This window comes from Dasypus novemcinctus, chromosome 18, assembly GCF_030445035.2.
Source record: "Dasypus novemcinctus isolate mDasNov1 chromosome 18, mDasNov1.1.hap2, whole genome shotgun sequence".
In the NCBI taxonomy this organism is placed as follows: Eukaryota; Metazoa; Chordata; class Mammalia; order Cingulata; family Dasypodidae; genus Dasypus; species Dasypus novemcinctus.
The window spans coordinates 63,574,389-63,594,413 of record NC_080690.1 but is presented as its reverse complement, the minus strand read 5'-3'; the positions used below and the strand labels follow the sequence as shown (position 1 = coordinate 63,594,413).

The window sequence follows — 20,025 nt, the reverse complement described above, 5'->3', positions numbered from 1 at the left end:
TCTATCTGTCTGTCTATCTATCATCTATCATCTATCTATCCATCTATCCATCTATCTACCTACCTACCTACCTACCTATTATCTATCAGTCGTCTTTCTACCTACATATCCATCATCTATATCATCTATCATCTATCTATCATCTATCTAACATCTCTCTCTCTCTTTCTATCTAATCTAGCTTTCAAGCTATCAAGCATCTATCTTATTCTATATCTATCACCTATCTGTATTTGTCTATCTGTCAAATCTATCTCTGTGTTTTCCTTATTTTTTGCCTTTAGCTCACTAGCCATTGGTTTGTAAATAAATGCGCAGTTGGGGGAGTTTCACATATCCTAAGAGCTCCTGAGCTCATTTCAAAGTCTTTCCCCCGTCCTCTGTAAGCCTCAGGCTTCACGACCTGGATCCCACCGAGGTTCCCCTCTGCTAACATGCAGAAGCCACGAGGCTCTGTGAAGCTGGAGCCACATTTTTACGAGGGAAGGCGCTTAAGGGATTGCACAAGCCGGTTTCCCAGGACTTGGGCTGCTTGTAAAAATTAATCGGACCCAGGTGATTCCAGCCCTTGCCTGGGTGGAGCCCGACTGGCGCCCTGGCGCACCGCACCCCTCCAGCAGCACAGGGTGTAGAAGGCAGGGTCTGGTCCGGTAGGTGGCTGTGCTTCTTACAGTAAATTTGGGTGTGGGTTTTTCCTGGTCCCTGTTCTCCGGGAGTGACCTCCCTAACCTCAGGGCTCACGGCTCAGAGCAGCGGGAGGCACCCGGGCAGCCTTAGCCCTGCCGGGAATGCCACCGACGGCTCTACAGCTACTCCGGCAAACGGAGGTGGTGTGACCGTGCGCGTGTCCGCCCACCCTCTGAGTCGCCATATGGAGGCCACGTTTGGAAGGTTTATTGTCCCACAAAGTGTACTTGGAGTGTGTTGTAGATTAAACAGCGTCTCCCGCAAAGACATGTTCAAGTTCTAATCCCAGGCCCTTAGGCATGAAGCCGTTTGTAAACAGGCTCTTCGAAGATATTATCAGCCGAGAAGAGCCACATGGAATCAGGGTGGGCCTGAAACCAATACTCCTGGAGTCCTTAGAGCAGAGGACATTTGGACACAGCCGTTGGAGACAGAGAGACAAACGGCCATGTGATGGAGGCAGAGACTGAGCTACGGGTTGCCAGCAGCCGCCCCAACGCACCACGGATGAGAACGTGGCCCTGACAGCACCTTGACTTTGGGCCTCTACCCTCCAGGACTGTGAGACTAAAGTTCCTGTTGTTGGGAAGCGGACTTGGCCCCATCTACCATATGGGAGGTCTGCGGTTCAAACCCCGGGCCTCCTTGACCCGTGCGGAGCTGGCCCATGCGCAGTGCTGATGTGCGCAAGGAGTGCCATTCCACACAGGGTGTCCCCTGCGTAGGGGAGCCCCACAAGCAAGGAGCGCGCCCCATAAGGAGAGCCGCCTAGTGCGAAAGAAAGTGCAGCCTGCCCAGGAGGGGCGCCGGCACACACAGAGAGCTGACACCGCAAGATGACACAACAAAAAGAAACACAGATTCCCGTGCCGATGACAACAACAGAAGTGGACAAAGAAGACGCAGCAAATTGACACAGAGAACAGATAACTGGGGCAGGGTGGGGTGGGGCGGGGAAGGGGAGAGAAATTAAAAAAAAAAAAGCCTTGCCTCTATTAAAAAAAAAAAAGTTCCCGTTGTTTATGTCACCCAGTCTGTGATATATGTTACAGCAGCCTTGGCAGACTAAAGCAAAGTGCTTGTTTCCCTGTGTTTTACCAAGCAGAGTCAATGTTTCTGGCCCTCGAGGGCTGGGAGCAGGAGACAACTGGTATACCCCGGCCATGCAGAGCTGCTCTTCCTGCCCAGTGCAAAGAAGCAGAATGAGGTGCTGGGCTTTTGCAGTACAGAGCTTCTCCTGTTACCCCCACACCCCCCACTGTGTCTGTCCTAAGGGCCTCCCCAGAATCGACCACCAGACCAGGAACAAGTGTCCCGTCATCCAGCTTGGAGCTGGAAATGACGTCGGCAGCCCCAGGCCCCACACCCGGGTTCGGGGCTGGCAGCCTCTGCCCCCCAGCCTCCTGGGAAGGCTGGCAAGTGTGGAGACAGCTCCAAGAATTAGAAAGTGCCTTCAGACACCGAGACAACTGGCCTCTGCCGCTTCACCAGTTCAGACCCTGAGGATTCCACATTTGCCAGCCGGGGGTGCCTGGCCAGCTCCTCGTGGCTGCGCCCCTCCTGGCTCTGTGTTGCTTGTCCCCCAGTCTCCAGAAGAGCCAGAATACTTGGGTTCAAACCCCAGCTCGGCCTTGGGATTAATAAGCATGCCGTGACATATTACTTAGACTTTCTGTGCCTCAGTTTCCCTGACTGTATAATGGAGATGACAGAAGCGCTGACCTCATGGTAATGTTGTGAGGATGAAATGAATTGACACACGTAAAGTGCTTCAAACCCTGCCATGCAGGGAAGCACTCAGTAAGTATTGGCAATTAGTATTATTATTTATGAGGGATTATACTCTCCAAGCATTTTGACTCTCACTCCTCCCCACGGTGGACACTGAGAAAGGGAAGGATTCAGGACCTGAGGTACCTGTCTGTGAAATGATCAGAGTTCCACTAGAGAAGCAGAACCAAGATGAGATATCAGTATGTATTAGTTACCTGATGCAACACAACAAATCACTCCAAAACATAGTGGCTTAAAACAGTATCATTTATTGTCTCCTCAGTGTCTGCAGGTTAGGAATTTAGGAGCAGTCTGGCTGGGTGTTTCTGGCTTAGGGTGTCTCTGAGGCGGCAGTCAAGATGGTGGCCTGGGCTGAGGTCATCTCCAGGCTTGCCTGGGCTGGAGGATCCACTTCCAAGATGGCGCACGCACATGGCTGGCAGCGGCTGTGGGCAGGAGGCCTCAGCTTCTAGCCGTGTGGGTCTCTCCACACGCTGCTTGAGTGTCCTCCTGACATGGCAGCTGGCTTTCCCCTAGCAAACAATGAAAGAGACTGGGGCAGAAGCGGCCATGTCCTCATGACCATGTCCTCATAGCCTGGGAAGCCACACACAGTCACTTTGCAATATTCCGTTGGTTGCATACATCAGCCCTGATTCAGCAGGGGAGGGGAGGACATAGAGTGAATACCAGGAGGTGAGGCCCACTGGGGCCGTCTTGGAGGCTGGCTTCCACAATCTAGAATGAGGGTTTCCTATAGGAATTTGACCCTCTATGCAGGTGCGAGCTGGCTACACGGCCTAAGCAAGGCTGTTGTTTTTGTGTTCAGTGCTGGAAACTGAGGTCTGAAGTGCAGGCATTCATGAAGGAAAGATGACTGTGAAGTGGGAGATGCAGGGACAAGCTGGGGGTGACCTGGATGCATGGAACCCAGAGACTGGGGTTGGGAGGGGGTGGGGTGGGGCTCCTGCAGGAGGAGGTACCCTTAGTCATAGAGTTAAATATGCACATGGCCCCGGAGCTGCAGAAACTGAAGCAGAAGATCCAACAGAAACTGGAGCAGCCGTGGGCGCGCGTGCTGCCCCAGCACCAACAAAACGGCCAGCAGATACGCTGACAATGAGTGTGAGCTGCAGCTGTGCCTCCCGATCTGCTCGCGTCACCTGAATGTATAGAGAAAGTGGCTGCGCTTTCATTTCTGCCTCCCAGATCTCACTCAAAATGCCTCTTGTGCCCCACGCTAACCTGGAACTATGCAGGGAAGGGAATTCTGGGGGAAATAGTTTCGATTTAGCTCACGTGACACAATACAGATCCACCAAGATGACTGACAGCAACAGCAGTTAGTGGCCTCAGTGATGACACGCTCTCCTGCAGTCCCTAGAGAGCCTTTCTAGAGAATCTAAAGAAGGTTCCGGAAATCTAGAGTGCGTCCCCAGGGCTTTGTGAAGAGGGAAACACTGCCCTTGCCAGCTTCTGGGAGCCGTGGGTCCCGTCCAGGCTGAACCCCTGCACTGCACCATGCTCGCGTCATTTGCAGGTCAAGGCCCTCTTGGGTAGCCCCCACCCAGGCTGGGGTAGCAATTAGGGGCCTCTCAGGTCCCACAGCCTGCACTGCCCACTGCTCACACGGAGGGGAGCACAGAGAACGCCTCCCATCTCGGGGTGGGGGGGGAGGGGAGGGGGAGACCAGGGCAGGTCTCTTCCCCCTTGTTTCTTAATTAAAATTTTTATTATGGAGAATTTCATATAGAATTTCATATAGAGAGGAGCGTACAAGCCCCCTTACCTTTCCAATTAATTTGATGATTTTCTCAAATGTATTTCATTGTACTTACTCAGTTTGTGTCTCTAAATAATAAAAGGACATAATCATAATATCAAGACCAGACCTAAAATTTAAGACTTATTTGTTAATATAATTAACTATTTATTATTTTGTTTGACCCATGACCTCATAAACTTTTTAAAAGCACACTTGGATTTTTCAAGTCATAAAAAACAAGGCGACTGTTAATACGTTTCCACATATACATGTTATTGATATGTTTCTTAAGTGTCTTTTTTTTCCCCTAGATTGTGTTAAGAAATTAATGTAGTTTAATCATGACCAATTTTTTCTAGGTTAACTAAGTGAAATGAAGAGGTGCTAATTTTTCTTTGAAACTTACAAGTGCAATCTGCATATATTAATACAAGAGTTTGAGAATAATTTAATATTTTACCTTGACATATAACTGTATTCTAAAGAACAGGGGAAAAACCCTATATTTTAATATCCTTATTTTAAATTTAAAGAAATGGTTCCTTACAAGACCAAAATAACCCACAGGTCATGAGGTTGGTTTTTTCCTTTTTCTTTTCTTTTCTTTTTTTTTTTTTAAGATTTTTTATTTATATCCCCCCTCCCCTACCCCATTGTTTGCTCTGTGTCCATTCGCTGTGTGTTCTTCTGTGTCTGCTTGCATTCTTGTCAGCAGCACCAGGAATCTGTGTCTCTTTTTGTTATGTCATCTTATTCTTACATCAGCTCTCCGTGTGTGCTACACCACTCCTGGGCAGGCTGTGCTTTTTCATTCACAGAGGGCTCTCCTTGCAGGGTGTACTCCTTGCATGTGGGGCTCCCCTACGAGGGGGACACCCCTGGGTGGCAGGGCACTCCTTGTGCGCATCAGCACTGCACGTGGGCCAGCTCATCACACAGGTTAGGAGGCCCGGGGTTTGAACCCTGGACCTCCCATGTGGTAGGCGGACGCTCTATCAGTTGAGCCAAATCTGCTTCCCTCTTTTTTTTTTTTTTGTTTAAACAAACGTGCACCACAATGGTTCAACAAGTAAGGCAAATGCTATGAATGTAAAAGCTGCAGTTTGCGTTGTACCACATCTAGAACCTAGGGGATGTGAATTAGACAGAAATGGCCTTTACTCTAATTTACCAATCAGCAAACTGTCCATTTAAGTTTGTCCATTTAAGTTTCTTTTTTCGTGATGATTCGAGGTCCTGCATTATCTCCTGTCTCTTTGTTGTGTTTGGTGTGAGACCCACCACAGGGCGGGAACTGTTTGCATCTCCCACCACTGGCAGCACACAGCTTTATCTCCCCGATGTTCCAGTCAAAGGCATGCGCTACCCTGGGCCGCCCTTCTGGGGGTGCAGGTCCAACTCAGCTTTACTGCGACGATCTTAACACAGTTTCATAAGCTGGAGAAGCGGCGTGGTGACTGCTGCGGGCCACTCACCTCTCATGCTGGAACTGGGGGTCAGACTCGTGGCGTTGCTGCTTGCCTGGCACAGGACACCGAGCACAACCAGGGCTCACCAGCGCAACCCTTAAGGCTCTTTTAGTTTTTGGGTCCCCCCACCCCATACATGTGGTGAAGAACAGCCCTTTGTCCTGTAGTGTTTCCACCGTCCTGGATTTTGCCAGTTGCATGGCAGTGGGGTCAATTTAGTATGTTCCTCTAGGGCAGTTTCTCAAAAAGGTGGCCATGATTTTTTCTTTTTCCCTTCTCATTTTTAAAAGGATGTGGCAAGACGCACTCTCTCCATGCACTGTGGGTGGGAGTGTAAATTGGTGCAGCCTTTATGGAGGGAACGTGACAGCATCTCTCAAAATGACCAGAACACGTGGTCCTTGACTCAGCAGGGCCGCCCTGCTCCACTTCTCACTCTGGGGAGAACGCTGGGTCGATGGGCTGTGTGTTGCAACGTTGTCTGAAATAGCAAATGATTAGAAAAACCTAAATGGCCAGTACTAGGCATACGGTTTTTAAAAAAATTAACACTTATCATTTACCACGTGCCAGGCACGGTTCTCATTGCTTTCCAAAGAACAACTCACTAATCTTCACAATAACCCTTGTGGGGTACATACTATAATTAGGCTCATTTTAACATAGAGCCACAGAAAGGGTACGTAGCTTGCCCAAGATCACACAGCCAGTCTAGCCACGCTTGCTCCCAGGCGGTCTGTCTACAGAGCCTGTGTTCTCTTACCCCTGCTCTGTCCAACTGTAACTGGGCTCTAGGTACAATGGAACCATGCAGCTGTAAAAAAGAACAAAGACGCTCTTCATGGACTGACATAATATGATCTCCAAGATAGAGCGTTAAATGAGTACAGCAAGGTGCAAACCATCAGTGTTAAAAAACAGGAATGAAAGATGCCTGTGTATGTATTTTATGTGTGTTGTGTTGCATGTGTGTATGTATGTGTTGCATAAATGTGTATATGTATATGTATGCACGTGTTGCTCAAATGTGTGCAAATACACTTGTGCATGTGTCCGTGTTTATGCGTGTATATGCACACATGTACATATGTGTAGATATGAATTTTGTGTGTTTGTGTTGCTGTGTATATGCGCATGTTTTATGCATGTGTGTGTTGTGTTTGTGTATACTTGTATAGGCACAAACTATTTCTGATGACTCCCACAAGCCATTGGTAGCTTTGGTTGCCTCTTGGAAAAGGAATTCCTACAGAACAGGGAGGGAGACTTTTCATGCTGTCCTTTGGTACCTACTGAATTTTGATAAATGTTTTATTGAGGAATAGCATACGGTAAGCGTAGAGCTGGAATTTCACAGGCCCAGTCCTTGCATGTAACCAGCACCCACGTTCATAAGAGGAACGTGCCCTGCCCCACCTCAGAACCCCTCCTCGTCCCCTGCCTTCTCTCTGCCTCAAAGGGCGCTATCCCACGTTCTAGCCGCGTAGATTAGTTTTGCCTGAAACATCCAAACTTGCCTGTTTTAGAACAACACTCTGCGTGTCTGGCTTTTTTGGGCAGAGCTGCATGTGGGAGAGTTGTCCATGAGGCACATATACCCATCGTTTTTTCGCTGTCCTTGCTGCAGGGTGTTCCGTGGGGTTCTCCACCATGTATGCTGTCGTGATTCTTTATCCATTCTGCTGTGGATAGGCATTTGGTCTTTTTGATTTGGGGCAATTACAAATAATACTTCCAGGAACATTCTGGACAGGTCCTTTGGTGGACGTGTGTGCCTTTCTGTTGGGTACGTAGCAGGAATGGGAGTGCAGTCACAAGAGGGCTTGTGCTCAGTTACTATGTGTACTAACAACAGGTTTCCAAAGTGGTTTTATTTACACACAATGAATTCGGAACCGTGAGCATGTATCTCCTATTTGGCTAAAAAAAGAAAGTCAAGATCTACACTTACAAGCGCCGCCGCCGGGGTGCCCGGGCGTTTGCTTCAGGTGGACTGCATCAGTTTCCTATAGGCTGCTCCGGCCTATTGCCTTGATCTTAGTGGCTTAAAACAAAGGACATTTATCTTCAGTTCTGGAGGCCAGGAGTCTGAAATGGCTCTTACAGGGCTAAACCCACAGGCCTCCCTCCTGGAGGCTCCAGGGAAGAATCTCTTCCTTGCCTTTGCAGCTTCTAGAGGCTGCGGTTCCTTGGCCCCGCACATGGCTGACAGCTGCTTCCACCAGCACTTCTCCTCTTCTGGCTCTGACCGCCCCGCCTGCTCGTTGAGGCCCCCTGTGATGATCTAGGGCCGCCCTGAGCATCTGGGACGATTCACCACCGTCTTCTGCCATGCGGCCACTGTCACAGGTTCCAGGGCCTGGGGCATGGGTGCTGTTTTACGTTTCCTGGCTGCTAAAAGAAATTCCACGCAGTGGGTTGGCCTAAACAGTGGGAGTTTACTGGCTCAGGGTTGTGTGGCCAGGAGAAGTCCAAACTGGCGTCGACAAGTGATGCTTTCTGCCAGACGATCGTGTGCTCTGGGACGGGTCGCCGACGCCCCTGGGTCCTTGGCTTTCCTGTCACGGGCGTTGCGCACGGCGGCCTCTCCTGCCTTCTCTTCTCTGAATCTCACTCTGCTTTAAAGGACTCCAGAAACCGGGGTGAAAGCCCAGCTTGCTTCAGTGGGACCTTCAGTATGTTAACTGGAGGAACGTGTCGAGGAGATGCCTATTTACAACGGGTCCACACCCGCCCGAATGCGCCCGAGACTGAGGACACGTCCAAACCCGGCTGCTCTGCGCACCCTCCACAGCCGTTGTTGGCGAGGGCGCTGGCGGAGCTCCCAGGGCACGGGCCGGGACCAGCGCTGGCCGTGGCGGTGTGAGTGGGCAGCCAGGTTCTGGACGGGAACGGTGGAGCCAGATGGGAATTCCCAACCCCAGCCCAGCCAGGCCCCCGGTACCCATGCGGCCCCCGGGGAAGTGTGACGTCTGGTCTCTCCCTCTTGGTTACTGAGATTTTTATCTCTATGAATTCAGATAATAAACGTTTTGGGGCTGTTACTCTCTGCCAGGTGACATTCTAGGAGTTTCATGAGAATTAACTCATTAAACACTATCACCAGCAAAGACCCTATAAAGGTATGTACTATTATTGATCTCCACTGTACCAACGAGGAAACTGAGGCTCAGAGAGGCTGGGGAACTTTCTCCGTGTCATACAGCAGGAAGTGGTGAAGCCGGGATCTGCGTTTGCCCTCACAAGGCCGCAGTGGTTCTGAAGTGAGGCTCACGTCCTCAAGCAGCACCTCACCTCAGCCCCAGGCTCTCCATTTCCCGGACACAAAACCATCCTCCTCCAGGGCAGGACTCTGCTCTAAAGGGCAGAGTCGTCCTCTGGCAGTATCCCCCAAGGACTTGGCCTGAGGACCTGAGGGAGGGGAGAGAGACCCCTGGTGGCAAGAGAGGGAATCTGAGGACCTGGGCCAACTCAACGAGCACACTGCGAGGCCCACCCGTCTTCTGTATAATACTGGGGGTACTGACATACTGTTCTTTTATTCGGTTCTATTTTATTGTCAATTTAAAATTTGTATTGCTGTTTAACCTATAGCACAAAACTCAAGTGCAGTTTTTTTGATGACTTTTTATATACGTACACCCTCATGTAAGTACCACCTCAATCAAGATAGAGAACATTCCTGTGATTCTAGAAGGTTCCCTTGTGCCCCCTTCCAGGCAGTAACACTCCAGAGATAACCACTTTCTTATTTCGATACCCATATAGTGTATTTACCTGTAATTTATATAAAAATAATCACTCAATTTTTGTGTCTGGCTTCTTTCCCTCAACATTATGTCGTGAGATCCAACCATGTGGCTGCCTGTAGCAGTTTTGTTATTTTTCAGATTGCTGGGTGGCGTGCCATTTTATGAATATACCACCATCTATTTACCCAAGTGTACCGTGGCCGGACGTGTGGGCGGTTTCCAGTTTGGGGCGTTTGTGAGGAGAGCTGCTCTGAGCATTCCTGTGCCTTCGGTGGACACACGTGGACTTTCTCTTGGTGTGCACCAGACGTGGAGCTGCGGGCCACAGGGCGTAGGTGTGTTTAGCTTTAGGAGGTACCGACAGACATTTTTTTCTACCAAAGTGCATACCAGTATTTTTTATTGAGTGATTGAATTATTTTGTTTTTTTTTTTTAAAAAAAAAGTCCAAAATCTGGTCATTTAAGACATGTCCAGAAAATTAAACAGTGCGTTACAAGTTTTCCTTGAACAAAGTTTGCTCATTCCTCACCATTGTCCTCCCTTGGTGATAGAGCTGCCCATGTAACTTCTTTTTTGGTTCCCATTTCCTGGGTACGCAGGGAAGGACACAGGACATCTGGTCCAGGCTTCCGGCTCACCAGATCATTGCTGGCTCACGTCCCTGTCGTGTGGCCTGGGCCCACCAGGGGTGCCACCCTCGAGGCTTCCTTCGTGGAACTCTGCTGGGTGCATTTTCCTGTGGACATGCTGGCCATGGTGCCCCGGGGCAGGGCACTGCTGGCCCCGGGCTCTCCCTCTTACCTTCTTTCTGGTCGTCCCATCTGGACCTAGCATCTGAGCTGTGGCCAAGGACACAGCCTGGAAGACAACACTGAACAGTCATTCAATAAGTATTTGTGAACCTATTCTATTCCATGCCCTGTTCCAGTCACCGGTGGTTTGGAGGGGAGGGAGTGCAGAACAAACAGAAATCCCAGCTCTTGCAGAACTTGTTTTCTAAGGAGGGAAACAATAAATACAATAAATCAGTATGGTATATGGTAGGCTAGATGGCGATAAGTACAAATTAGAGAGAAGGGGTGGGGAAGGAGGAGTTCTGGGTGGAAATGGGGGAAAGTGGCTACAGTTTTAAAGGTGAGCAGAGAAAGCTGCGTTGAGAAGGGGCATTTTTGTAAAGGCCTGAAGGAGGCGGAGGAGGGCACCGTGGAGCGGATGATGCAGCAAGTGCAAAGGGCCTGCGGTGGGAGGGTGTCGGGTATGTTGGTAGAACAGGACGGAGGTCAGCCAGCGTGGCTGGAGTAGAGTGGCCCAAGGGAGGGGAGGTCAGAGGTAAAGGGAGGGTCGAGGGAGTGTCGGACTTCCGCAGGCCCTTGTGCCTGACTTTGATTCTGAGGGAGAGGGAGAGCCGTTGCAGGGTCTTAGAAGAGGGCTGAGCCCTCTTTTTAAAAGGATCGCTCGGCTGCTGTGTTGAGAATAGAATGAGAGTGGGGGAGTGCAAAGGCTGAAGCCGGAGGCCGTTGGCCATGTCACTAGTCCAGGCAGGGGAGGTGGTGAACGGGCCTGGGAGGTAACGTGGGGGCAGTGAGAGGTGGTCAGATCCCGGAGTTCATCTGGAGGGAGAATCGACAGGATATGCCAATGGACTGGCTGTGGGAGAGGAGAGGAAGGGAGCAGAGACCAATGGTGTGGCTGGAATACCACACTTGAGAGAGGGACTTTCATTATGACAATGTCAAGTGGATACATAAACAGAGAGAAATAGAATAGAGAGCCCCATGTCGCTATCAACAGCTTCAACAATTGTCACCTCATGGCCAATTTCATGTCATCTATACCTCCACCCACTCTTCGCCCCATACTATAGTATATTGAAATAATTCTTCGTTTTATTTTATTATTATTTTTTTAAGTGGGAAGCCAGCGCTCAGCCACTGAGCCACGCCGGCTCCCCTGAGCTGCTTTTCTCGTTTGTTTTGCACCAGGAGTGGAACCTGGGACCTCCCGTACGTGACGCAGGCCCTCGGCCACTCGAGCCACATCTGCTCCCCTTCATTTTATTTTATCCATAAATCCTTCTGTATGTTTTTCCTCCAAAAGTTAAGGCCTCAACTTTTTAAAAAATAAACATTCCGGAAAGCGGCTGTGGCTCAATCAGGTGGGCTCCCGTCTACCAAATGGGAGGCCCTGGGTTCATATTCCAGGCCTCCTTGTGAAGGCAGGCTCATCCGCATGCTGTGGAGAGCCGACTCAGCAAGGTGGTGCAACAAAAAGGGAGACAAGTGAAAAAAACATAGAAGAGCACCCAGCGAATGGACAGAGAGAGCGGACAACAAGTGAGCCGCAGGGAGGGGGGATAAAAATATAGATAAATAAATAAACATTCCACTATACTAATGCCACCCCTGTTGACTCCCTCACAAAGACCACCAGAGAAGCACAGCAAAGGGAATATTAGAGCTACAGCATCAGGGAGAACATCACCTTACAGAGCCGCAGCAGCCACAGAGGCAAAATCAGGCCACAGTATTGAGGCGGGTCCTTCAAGGTGGGAACTGGCTGCAGTTGGGCAAAAATTATGACACAATAGATTGGTGAACACAGCAAGATGAAGATTTTGAAGCAAGTCTTTTTTTAAAAGATTTATTTATTTATTTATTTCTCTCCCCTTCCCCACCTCCCCCCGGGTTGTCTGTTCTCTGTGTCATTTTGCTGCATCTTCTTTGTCTGCTTCTGTTGTTGTCAGCGGCACGGGAATCTGTGTTTCTTTTTGATGCGTCATCTTGTTGTGTCAGCTCTCCGTGTGGGCGGCGCCATTCCTGGGCAGGCTGCACTTTCTTTCGCACTGGGCGACTCTCCTTACGGGGCGCACTCCTTGAGCCTGGGGCTCCCCTGCGCGGGGTGACTCCTGCGTGGCACGGCACTCCTTGTGCGCATGGGCGAGCTCCACACGGGTCAAGGAGGCCCGGGGCTTGAACCGCTGACCTCCCGTGTGGTAGACGGGCGCCCTAACCACTGGGCCAAGTCCGCTTCCCTTGAAGCAAGTCTTGCTAAGCAAACCAAGTGAACATTTTGCCCAGGTGAGCAATCTGTTTTCCCTGACAGGAGAGCTACTTGTCCAGGTGATCAAACCATTAGCCTAGATAAATTGGTTTGCAGGAATTTCCTGAAGCAAACAATGAGTTACTTATTTTACAGTCTTATCTTTATTGTCAAGAATTTCTTGGATCAGATGATTAAGTCATGTTGAAACACATGGTCTCAGTTGTTGTGCTGAATGGGACTTAAAATGCCTAGTATCATTGAATAGTCAGTCAACGAATAGATTTTTAAAAATATTTATTTATTTATTTCTCCCCACCCCCTTGTTGTTTGCACTTGCTGTGCCTGTTCATCCACCTTTTTTTCTTTTTAGGAACTGAACCCAAGACTTCCAGTGTGGGAGGGAAGCACCTAATTGCTTGAGCCACCTGCATTCCCTGCTTTGCTGTGTTTCTCATTATGTTTTTCTTCTTGTGTCTCTTGTTGCATTATCGTGTCGCACCAACTTGCCATGCCTGCTTGTTGCACCAGCTCTCTGTCTTCTTTAGGGTTAGGGGTACTGAAACAGGGACCTCCCATGTGATAGGCAGGAGCCCAATTGCTTGAGCCACATCTGCTTCCCAGATTTTCTTAATTGTCTCATAAAAATATTTTTATATCTGATTTTGCAAGTTAGGAGCCAACCTAGGTCCATGCATTGCATTTGATTTTGCTTCTGATCTTAGCTAGTCATATTTTTTTAAACTATGGCAAAGAGTATTTTAATATCAAGAAGAATCAGTGCTAAAATACTGGTCCAGTCATTTTGCTCTAGGAATGCAATCGGGAGGAGGCTGCGAGCTCCCAGACATTTAGGGTCCCCCGGTGGCTGGGGTTTAGAGGCTTTATTCCTTCCTTCCTTGGGTATTTCCTGAGGGGCCCTCTTCTAGGTGCTGGGATTGCAGGGACTCTCGAGAGACGAGTACCTTTCCCTCGTGGAGTTTGCTTCCCAGTGGGAGACACAAAGAGTTCACAAGTCAAAAAAAGAAAATGCTCTGAAGAAAGCTAGTGTGGGCAGAGCGGATAGAGAATGACCAGGCACAATCCTCGGAGTCCTTCTTGGCTCATCTTCTGCTTTCATATCCACTTATGCTCTGGCAGCCTACCCTTGGCCCTGCCTTCATGTCTGTGCAGGGTCTGAGCTGTTCTCCTCACCTCCCTTACAACCATTTCCACCCTGAGCTCCCCACATGATAGCCAGAGGGATCCTTTAAAGAGTTAAATCAGGTCCTATCACTCCTGTGGTAGTTTGAAGCTGTTTGTACCCCAGAAAGACAGGTTCTTAAATGTAATCCGGTCCTGTGGACCCCATTGTGAGTGGGACCTTTCTCGAGGCTACTTCAGTTACAGTGTGATGCCCTCATTCAAGAGGGGTCGTCATCCTTTTACTGGAGTCCTTTATAAATGGAATGAATACAGAGAGAGAGAGAGAAGGAGGGACGGAGAAAGAGGGAGGGTGGGAGAGGGGGAGGGAGGTGCAAAAGCAGAAGCTGAAAACAAGAAACCCGGGAGAGAAGGGAGAGCCCAGCAGTGCTGCCATGTGCCTCTCCATGTGACAGAGGAGCCGAGGATCACCAGCAGCCGGTCTTTGGAAAAAAAGCATCGCCTTGATTTGGACTCCCCCCGTGGCATTTTGCTAGCTGTCTCCTCTCTGTGTCCATTTCACGGTACATTCTTCTGTGTCTGTATTTATTTATTTTATTTCCCCTCCCCCCTTGCAGCTTGCTTGCTGTCTGCTCTGTGTCCATTCGCTGTGCGCTCTTCTGTCTTTTTGCTTGTCTCCCTTCCTTTCGTTGCGTCACCTTGCTGAGTGGGTGCTCCGCGGCGCTTGTGGGCTGGGTGGCTCTCCGCAGCGTGTGGGTGAGCCCGCCTTCACCAGGAGGCCCCGGGACGCGAACCCAGGGCCTCCCGTATGGTAGACAGGCGCCCAACCGATTGAGGCACAGCCACTTCCCTGATTTGGACATGTTTGCAGCCTCACAACTCTAAGCTAATACAAATGCCCGTTGTTCAAGCCACCGCATTTCCTGGTGCCGGCTCTGAGCAGCCTAGGAAACTAAAACCACTGCCCCCCTTACCTTCCTAATACCCTCCCCTTCCACTTGGTGTAACAGCCTGTCAGTACCGCTGCCGCAGGGCCTCCGTGGTCCGCCCCAGGGCCCCAGGGCCTCCCTGCCGTTCTGCCTCAGGCTCTGGCCGAGCGGAGCCCCCGGCTGGCCCTGCCTGTGTCCCCGCGCCCTGCTTGCCTGCAGGGCTCCCCCGCCTCCTTTCCATCTCTGCGCCAAGCTTGTCAGAGAGGCCTTTCTTGAACGTCTATATTAAATCGCCTCTTTGTTGGAGAAGAGACACTGTTACTGCCCCCAGGGCAGGAGCCCTGCTTCGCGGAGAGAGCAGAGAGAGGGCAGCCCTCCCTGCAGGTGTCAGAGTCGCCCGGGACACGACTCAGAGGGTCTCGCCCACGGCCAAGGCAAGGAGGTGGTCCACAGCCCCCTCGCCCCCTCCTCCGGGAACAGGTGCAGCAGAGGGTGGGCCAGGCCAAAGAAGGCACCTTCCCAGCCAAGCAGTGGGCGGTGGAGGGTCACCCCAGCTCGGGACAAAAGGGGAAGGAGTGCCCCCAGGCCAGCCTGCGAGGACTCGGGTTTATTTCCAAGCGCTCCTGAGAGGGGTGTCAGCCGCATTTGCATCCCGTATCTCCAGCAGGCTCACGCATCGCAACCTGAGCGCAGGGATCATTTGTGGGTGCGCAGTCTGCCCCCCACCACAGCTCTCCCCTCCTTTGTTTCCCGGATCCTTCTATATTTTCCTTGTAGCACGAATCACCGCATGACCAGGGGTGAGTTTTCCATGAGCTGAAGAAGCTGCAGCCGCCGTCCCTCACCTGCGCCGGCTTCTCCCAGGACTTGGCCGAGCGCCCTGGCGTGGCGCGCACGGGTCTGTGTGCCCAGCAGTCCGCAGAAGTCACATCGCATCTAGAGCCCGGCGAGGCCGCTGCGCCTCTGTTCCTGCCACCGTCCCCGGCACTTCCCTCCACGGCAGGCGGCTTTGGAGAGGCTGAGGGCACCTGGGGGGTCCTGCGAAGAGGAAGTCGCTTTGGGAATGCACCTAGTGTGCGTGATTAGACTCTGTTTACGGGTTATGGCCACTTCTGAGGATGGATAAATAACCACGGTTAGCTGTCCTGTGCTGTGAGACTATTCCACCCGCTTGCTGCGCCAGCTCGCCAGTGTCATGACACAAAGTTCAGGGCCCGAGAGGGGACAGCAGGATATGAAGGTGTCCTGTGGCGCCCACCCACCTCTACACCGCACCCGCCTCTACACTGCACCCACCTCTACCCACACCCACCTCTACCCTGCACCCACCTCTACCCTGCACCCACCTCTACCCACACCCACCTCTACACAGCACCCGCCTCTACCCACACCCGCCTCTACCCACACCCACCTCTACCCAGCACCCGCCTCTACACAGCACCCGCCTCTACCCGCACCCACCTCTACCCACACCCACCTCTACACAGCACCCGCCTCTACCCACACCCACCTCTACCCACACCCACCTCTACCCTGCACCCACCTCTACCCACACCCACCTCTACACAGCACCCGCCTCTACCCGCACCCACCTCTACCCACACCCACCTCTACACAGCACCCGCCTCTACCCACACCCACCTCTACCCACACCCACCTCTACACAGCACCCGCCTCTACCCACACCCACCTCTACCCACACCCACCTCTACACAGCACCCGCCTCTACCCACACCCACCTCTACCCACACCCACCTCTACCCACACCCACCTCTACACAGCACCCGCCTCTACCCACACCCACCTCTACCCACACCCACCTCTACACAGCACCCGCCTCTACCCACACCCACCTCTACACACACCCACCTCTACCCACACCCACCTCTACCCACACCCACCTCTACACAGCACCCACCTCTACCCACACCCACCTCTACCCCGCACCCACCTCTACCCACACCCGCCTCTACCCACACCCGCCTCTACCCACACCCACCTCTACCCACACCCGCCTCTACCCACACCCGCACCCGCCTCTACCCACACCCGCCTCTACCCACACCCACCTCTACCCACACCCACCTCTACCCACACCCACCTCTACCCACACCCGCACCCACCTCTACCCACACCCACCTCTACCCACACCCACACCCACCTCTACCCTGCACCCACCTCTACCCTGCACCCACCTCTACCCACACCCACCTCTACCCTGCACCCACCTCTACCCACATCCGCCTCTACCCACACCCGCCTCTACCCACACCCACCTCTACCCTGCACCCACCTCTACCCACATCCGCCTCTACACACACCCACCTCTACCCACACCCACCTCTACCCTGCACCCGCCTCTACCCACACCCACCTCTACCCTGCACCCACCTCTACCCTGCACCCACCTCTACCCTGCACCCGCCTCTACCCACACCCACCTCTACCCACACCCACCTCTACCCTGCACCCGCCTCTACCCGCACCCGCCTCTACCCGCACCCGCCTCTACCCTGCACCCACCTCTACCCGCACCCGCCTCTACCCGCACCCGCCTCTACCCGCACCCGCCTCTACCCTGCACCCACCTCTACCCGCACCCGCCTCTACCCTGCACCCGCCTCTACCCTGCACCCGCCTCTACCTGCACCCACCTCTACCCACATCCGCCTCTACCCACACCCGCCTCTACCCACACCCACCTCTACCCACACCCGCCTCTACCCACACCCGCCTCTACCCACACCCGCCTCTACCCACACCCGCCTCTACCCACACCCGCCTCTACCCACACCCGCCTCTACCCACACCCGCCTCTACCCGCACCCGCCTCTACCCGCACCCGCCTCTACCCGCACCCACCTCTACCCACACCCACCTCTACCCTGCACCCACCTCTACCCACATCCGCCTCTACCCACACCCGCCTCTACCCACACCCACCTCTACCCTGCACCCACCTCTACCCTGCACCCACCTCTACCCACACCCACCTCTACCCACACCCACCTCTACCCTGCACCCACCTCTACCCTGCACCCGCCTCTACCCACACCCACCTCTACCCTGCACCCACCTCTACCCACATTCGCCTCTACCCACACCCACCTCTACCCACACCCACCTCTACCCTGCACCCACCTCTACCCACATCCGCCTCTACCCACACCCACCTCTACCCTGCACCCACCTCTACCCACATCCGCCTCTACCCACACCCACCTCTACCCTGCACCCGCCTCTACCCGCACCCGCCTCTACACAGCACCCGCCTCTACCCGCACCCGCCTCTACCCGCACCCGCCTCTACCCACACCCGCCTCTACACCGCACCCGCCTCTACCCCGCACCCGCCTCTACCCACACCCGCCTCTACCCACACCCACCTCTACCCACACCCACCTCTACCCACACCCGCCTCTACCCACACCCACCTCTACCCTGCACCCGCCTCTACCCACACCCACCTCTACACAGCACCCGCCTCTACCTGCACCCGCCTCTACCCACACCCGCCTCTACACCGCACCCGCCTCTACCCACACCCGCCTCTACCCACACCCACCTCTACCCACACCCGCCTCTACACCGCACCCGCCTCTACCTACACCCACCTCTACACCGCACCCGCCTCTATACCCACACCCACCTCTACCCACACCCGCCTCTACCCACACCCGCCTCTACACCGCACCCGCCTCTACCTACACCCACCTCTACACCGCACCCGCCTCTATACCCACACCCACCTCTACCCACACCCGCCTCTACCCACACCCGCCTCTACACCGCACCCGCCTCTACCTACACCCACCTCTACACCGCACCCGCCTCTACCCACACCCACCTCTACCCACACCCGCCTCTACCCACACCCGCCTCTACACCGCACCCGCCTCTATCTACACCCACCTCTACACCGCACCCGCCTCTATACCCACACCCACCTCTACCCACACCCGCCTCTACCCACACCCACCTCTACACCGCACCCGCCTCTACCCACACCCGCCTCTACACCGCACCCGCCTCTACCCACACCCGCCTCTACACCGCACCCGCCTCTACCCACACCCGCCTCTACACCCGCACCCGCCTCTACCTACACCCACCTCTACCCACACCCGCCTCTACCCACACCCACCTCTACCCACACCCGCCTCTACCCACACCCACCTCTACACCGCACCCGCCTCTACCCACACCCGCCTCTACCCACAACCGCCTCTACCCCGCACCCGCCTCTACACCGCACCCGCCTCTACCCACACCCGCCTCTACCCACACCCGCCTCTACCCACACCCACCTCTACCCACACCCGCCTCTACCCCGCACCCGCCTCTACACCGCGCCTTTACCAGAAATACGTGGGTGGTGGTGGGTGAAGCGAGGTTTGAAACGTATGAAGCCGGAAGCTGGGCTAAGGGATCTTCCAAAGTCAGAGGTATGAAGTTGTACTGGAGGGTTTGGTGCTTGTTGATAAAGGTTTTCTCCAATTTGACAAGGATCGTAAACATTTATGTGCTTTGCCAATCGTGAGTTGTGAAGATGAAAGGAACTTTTTGAAACTATCAATCCTATAGAACAATTTTCTGTCAACCACGCTAGAAGAAGGACCAATGACTTTTCTAGCCTCTCTGTATAAAATATTACAAAACCACTCTCATGGGAGGGTAATGCAGGAAATAGTACGTAGCCAATATGCAGAAAACGGTATAAGAGTATTATAAAAATATTATTAAAACATGTTCTTAATTGGGAGGGAGATTTTACACTACTTACGGAGGTTGCCAGTTTCAAAATTGTTCATTTGTTGTGATTTCTCTTCTCCTAAATAATGATTTACTTCCGTGCCCAATTTTGAATTTGAAATTTTGTCTTCTTTTGCTCACAAAGGGCAGCTCCAAATTTAATCAGCTCCAATCCTCACAAAACCTGGCTCTACAGCTGCTCCTGACACACTGTGTGTTTATTTACTTAATTAATGTTTTCCCTGCGAAGACGCGTTCTTGCAGGAGGGACCTTGTCTGGGGCGTGCTGCCTCCCTGGAACCTAGCAAGGGCCTGGCACATTCCGGCTGCTTAGAAGACCCTCGCGTGGCATCGTTGGGACTAAATATTCCATCCCGCCCAGGGCCGCCTCCTCCAGGCACACCCAGCGGAACCAGGGGGCAGAGAGATGCATTCTCAATCTAAAAGCAGAAGCCAGAATCACCCGTACTAGGAAGCAGCGAAATGGACTTCTCCCCTGAAAACAAAGGAACACCTGTTAGGTAAAAAGTGTTGCTGGGGCGCCAGCCTTGCACGTAGTGTCAAAACCCCAGCTTGCACTGCACAGGGCAAATGTGCTTGAAGTGGAGACGCTTTGCTGAGACGTCTGAGGCAGAACAAGACAATTCCCAAAGCAATACTTAGATTCAGCAATGAACCATGAATTTTACACGTTCTAATGGGGTCACGTTAGTA

The 20,025-nt window shown here is 52.8% G+C and overlaps 1 protein-coding gene across 1 annotated transcript; it reads left to right on the top strand.

Moving 5' to 3' along the window:
* The first annotated feature begins 986 nt into the window (after positions 1–986).
* Positions 987–18,945, top strand: LOC139436832 (uncharacterized). The gene is made up of 3 exons (XM_071209000.1): positions 987–1,052; positions 1,962–2,057; positions 16,471–18,945. Exons 1-3 carry the CDS (start codon positions 987–989, stop codon positions 18,943–18,945), a joined length of 2,637 nt encoding a protein of 878 aa, XP_071065101.1.
* The last annotated feature ends 1,080 nt before the right edge of the window (positions 18,946–20,025 follow it).

Coding starts and splice junctions, on each gene's coding strand:
- LOC139436832 (XM_071209000.1), top strand. CDS start 987: ATGAAGCCGTTTGTAAACAGGCTCTTCGAAGATATTATCAGCCGAGAA. Junction 1,053..1,961: donor AAGAGCCACATGGAATCAGG/GTGGGCCTGAAA, acceptor GTCTGTCCTAAG/GGCCTCCCCAGAATCGACCA. Junction 2,058..16,470: donor GCCCCAGGCCCCACACCCGG/GTTCGGGGCTGG, acceptor ACCTCTACACAG/CACCCACCTCTACCCACACC.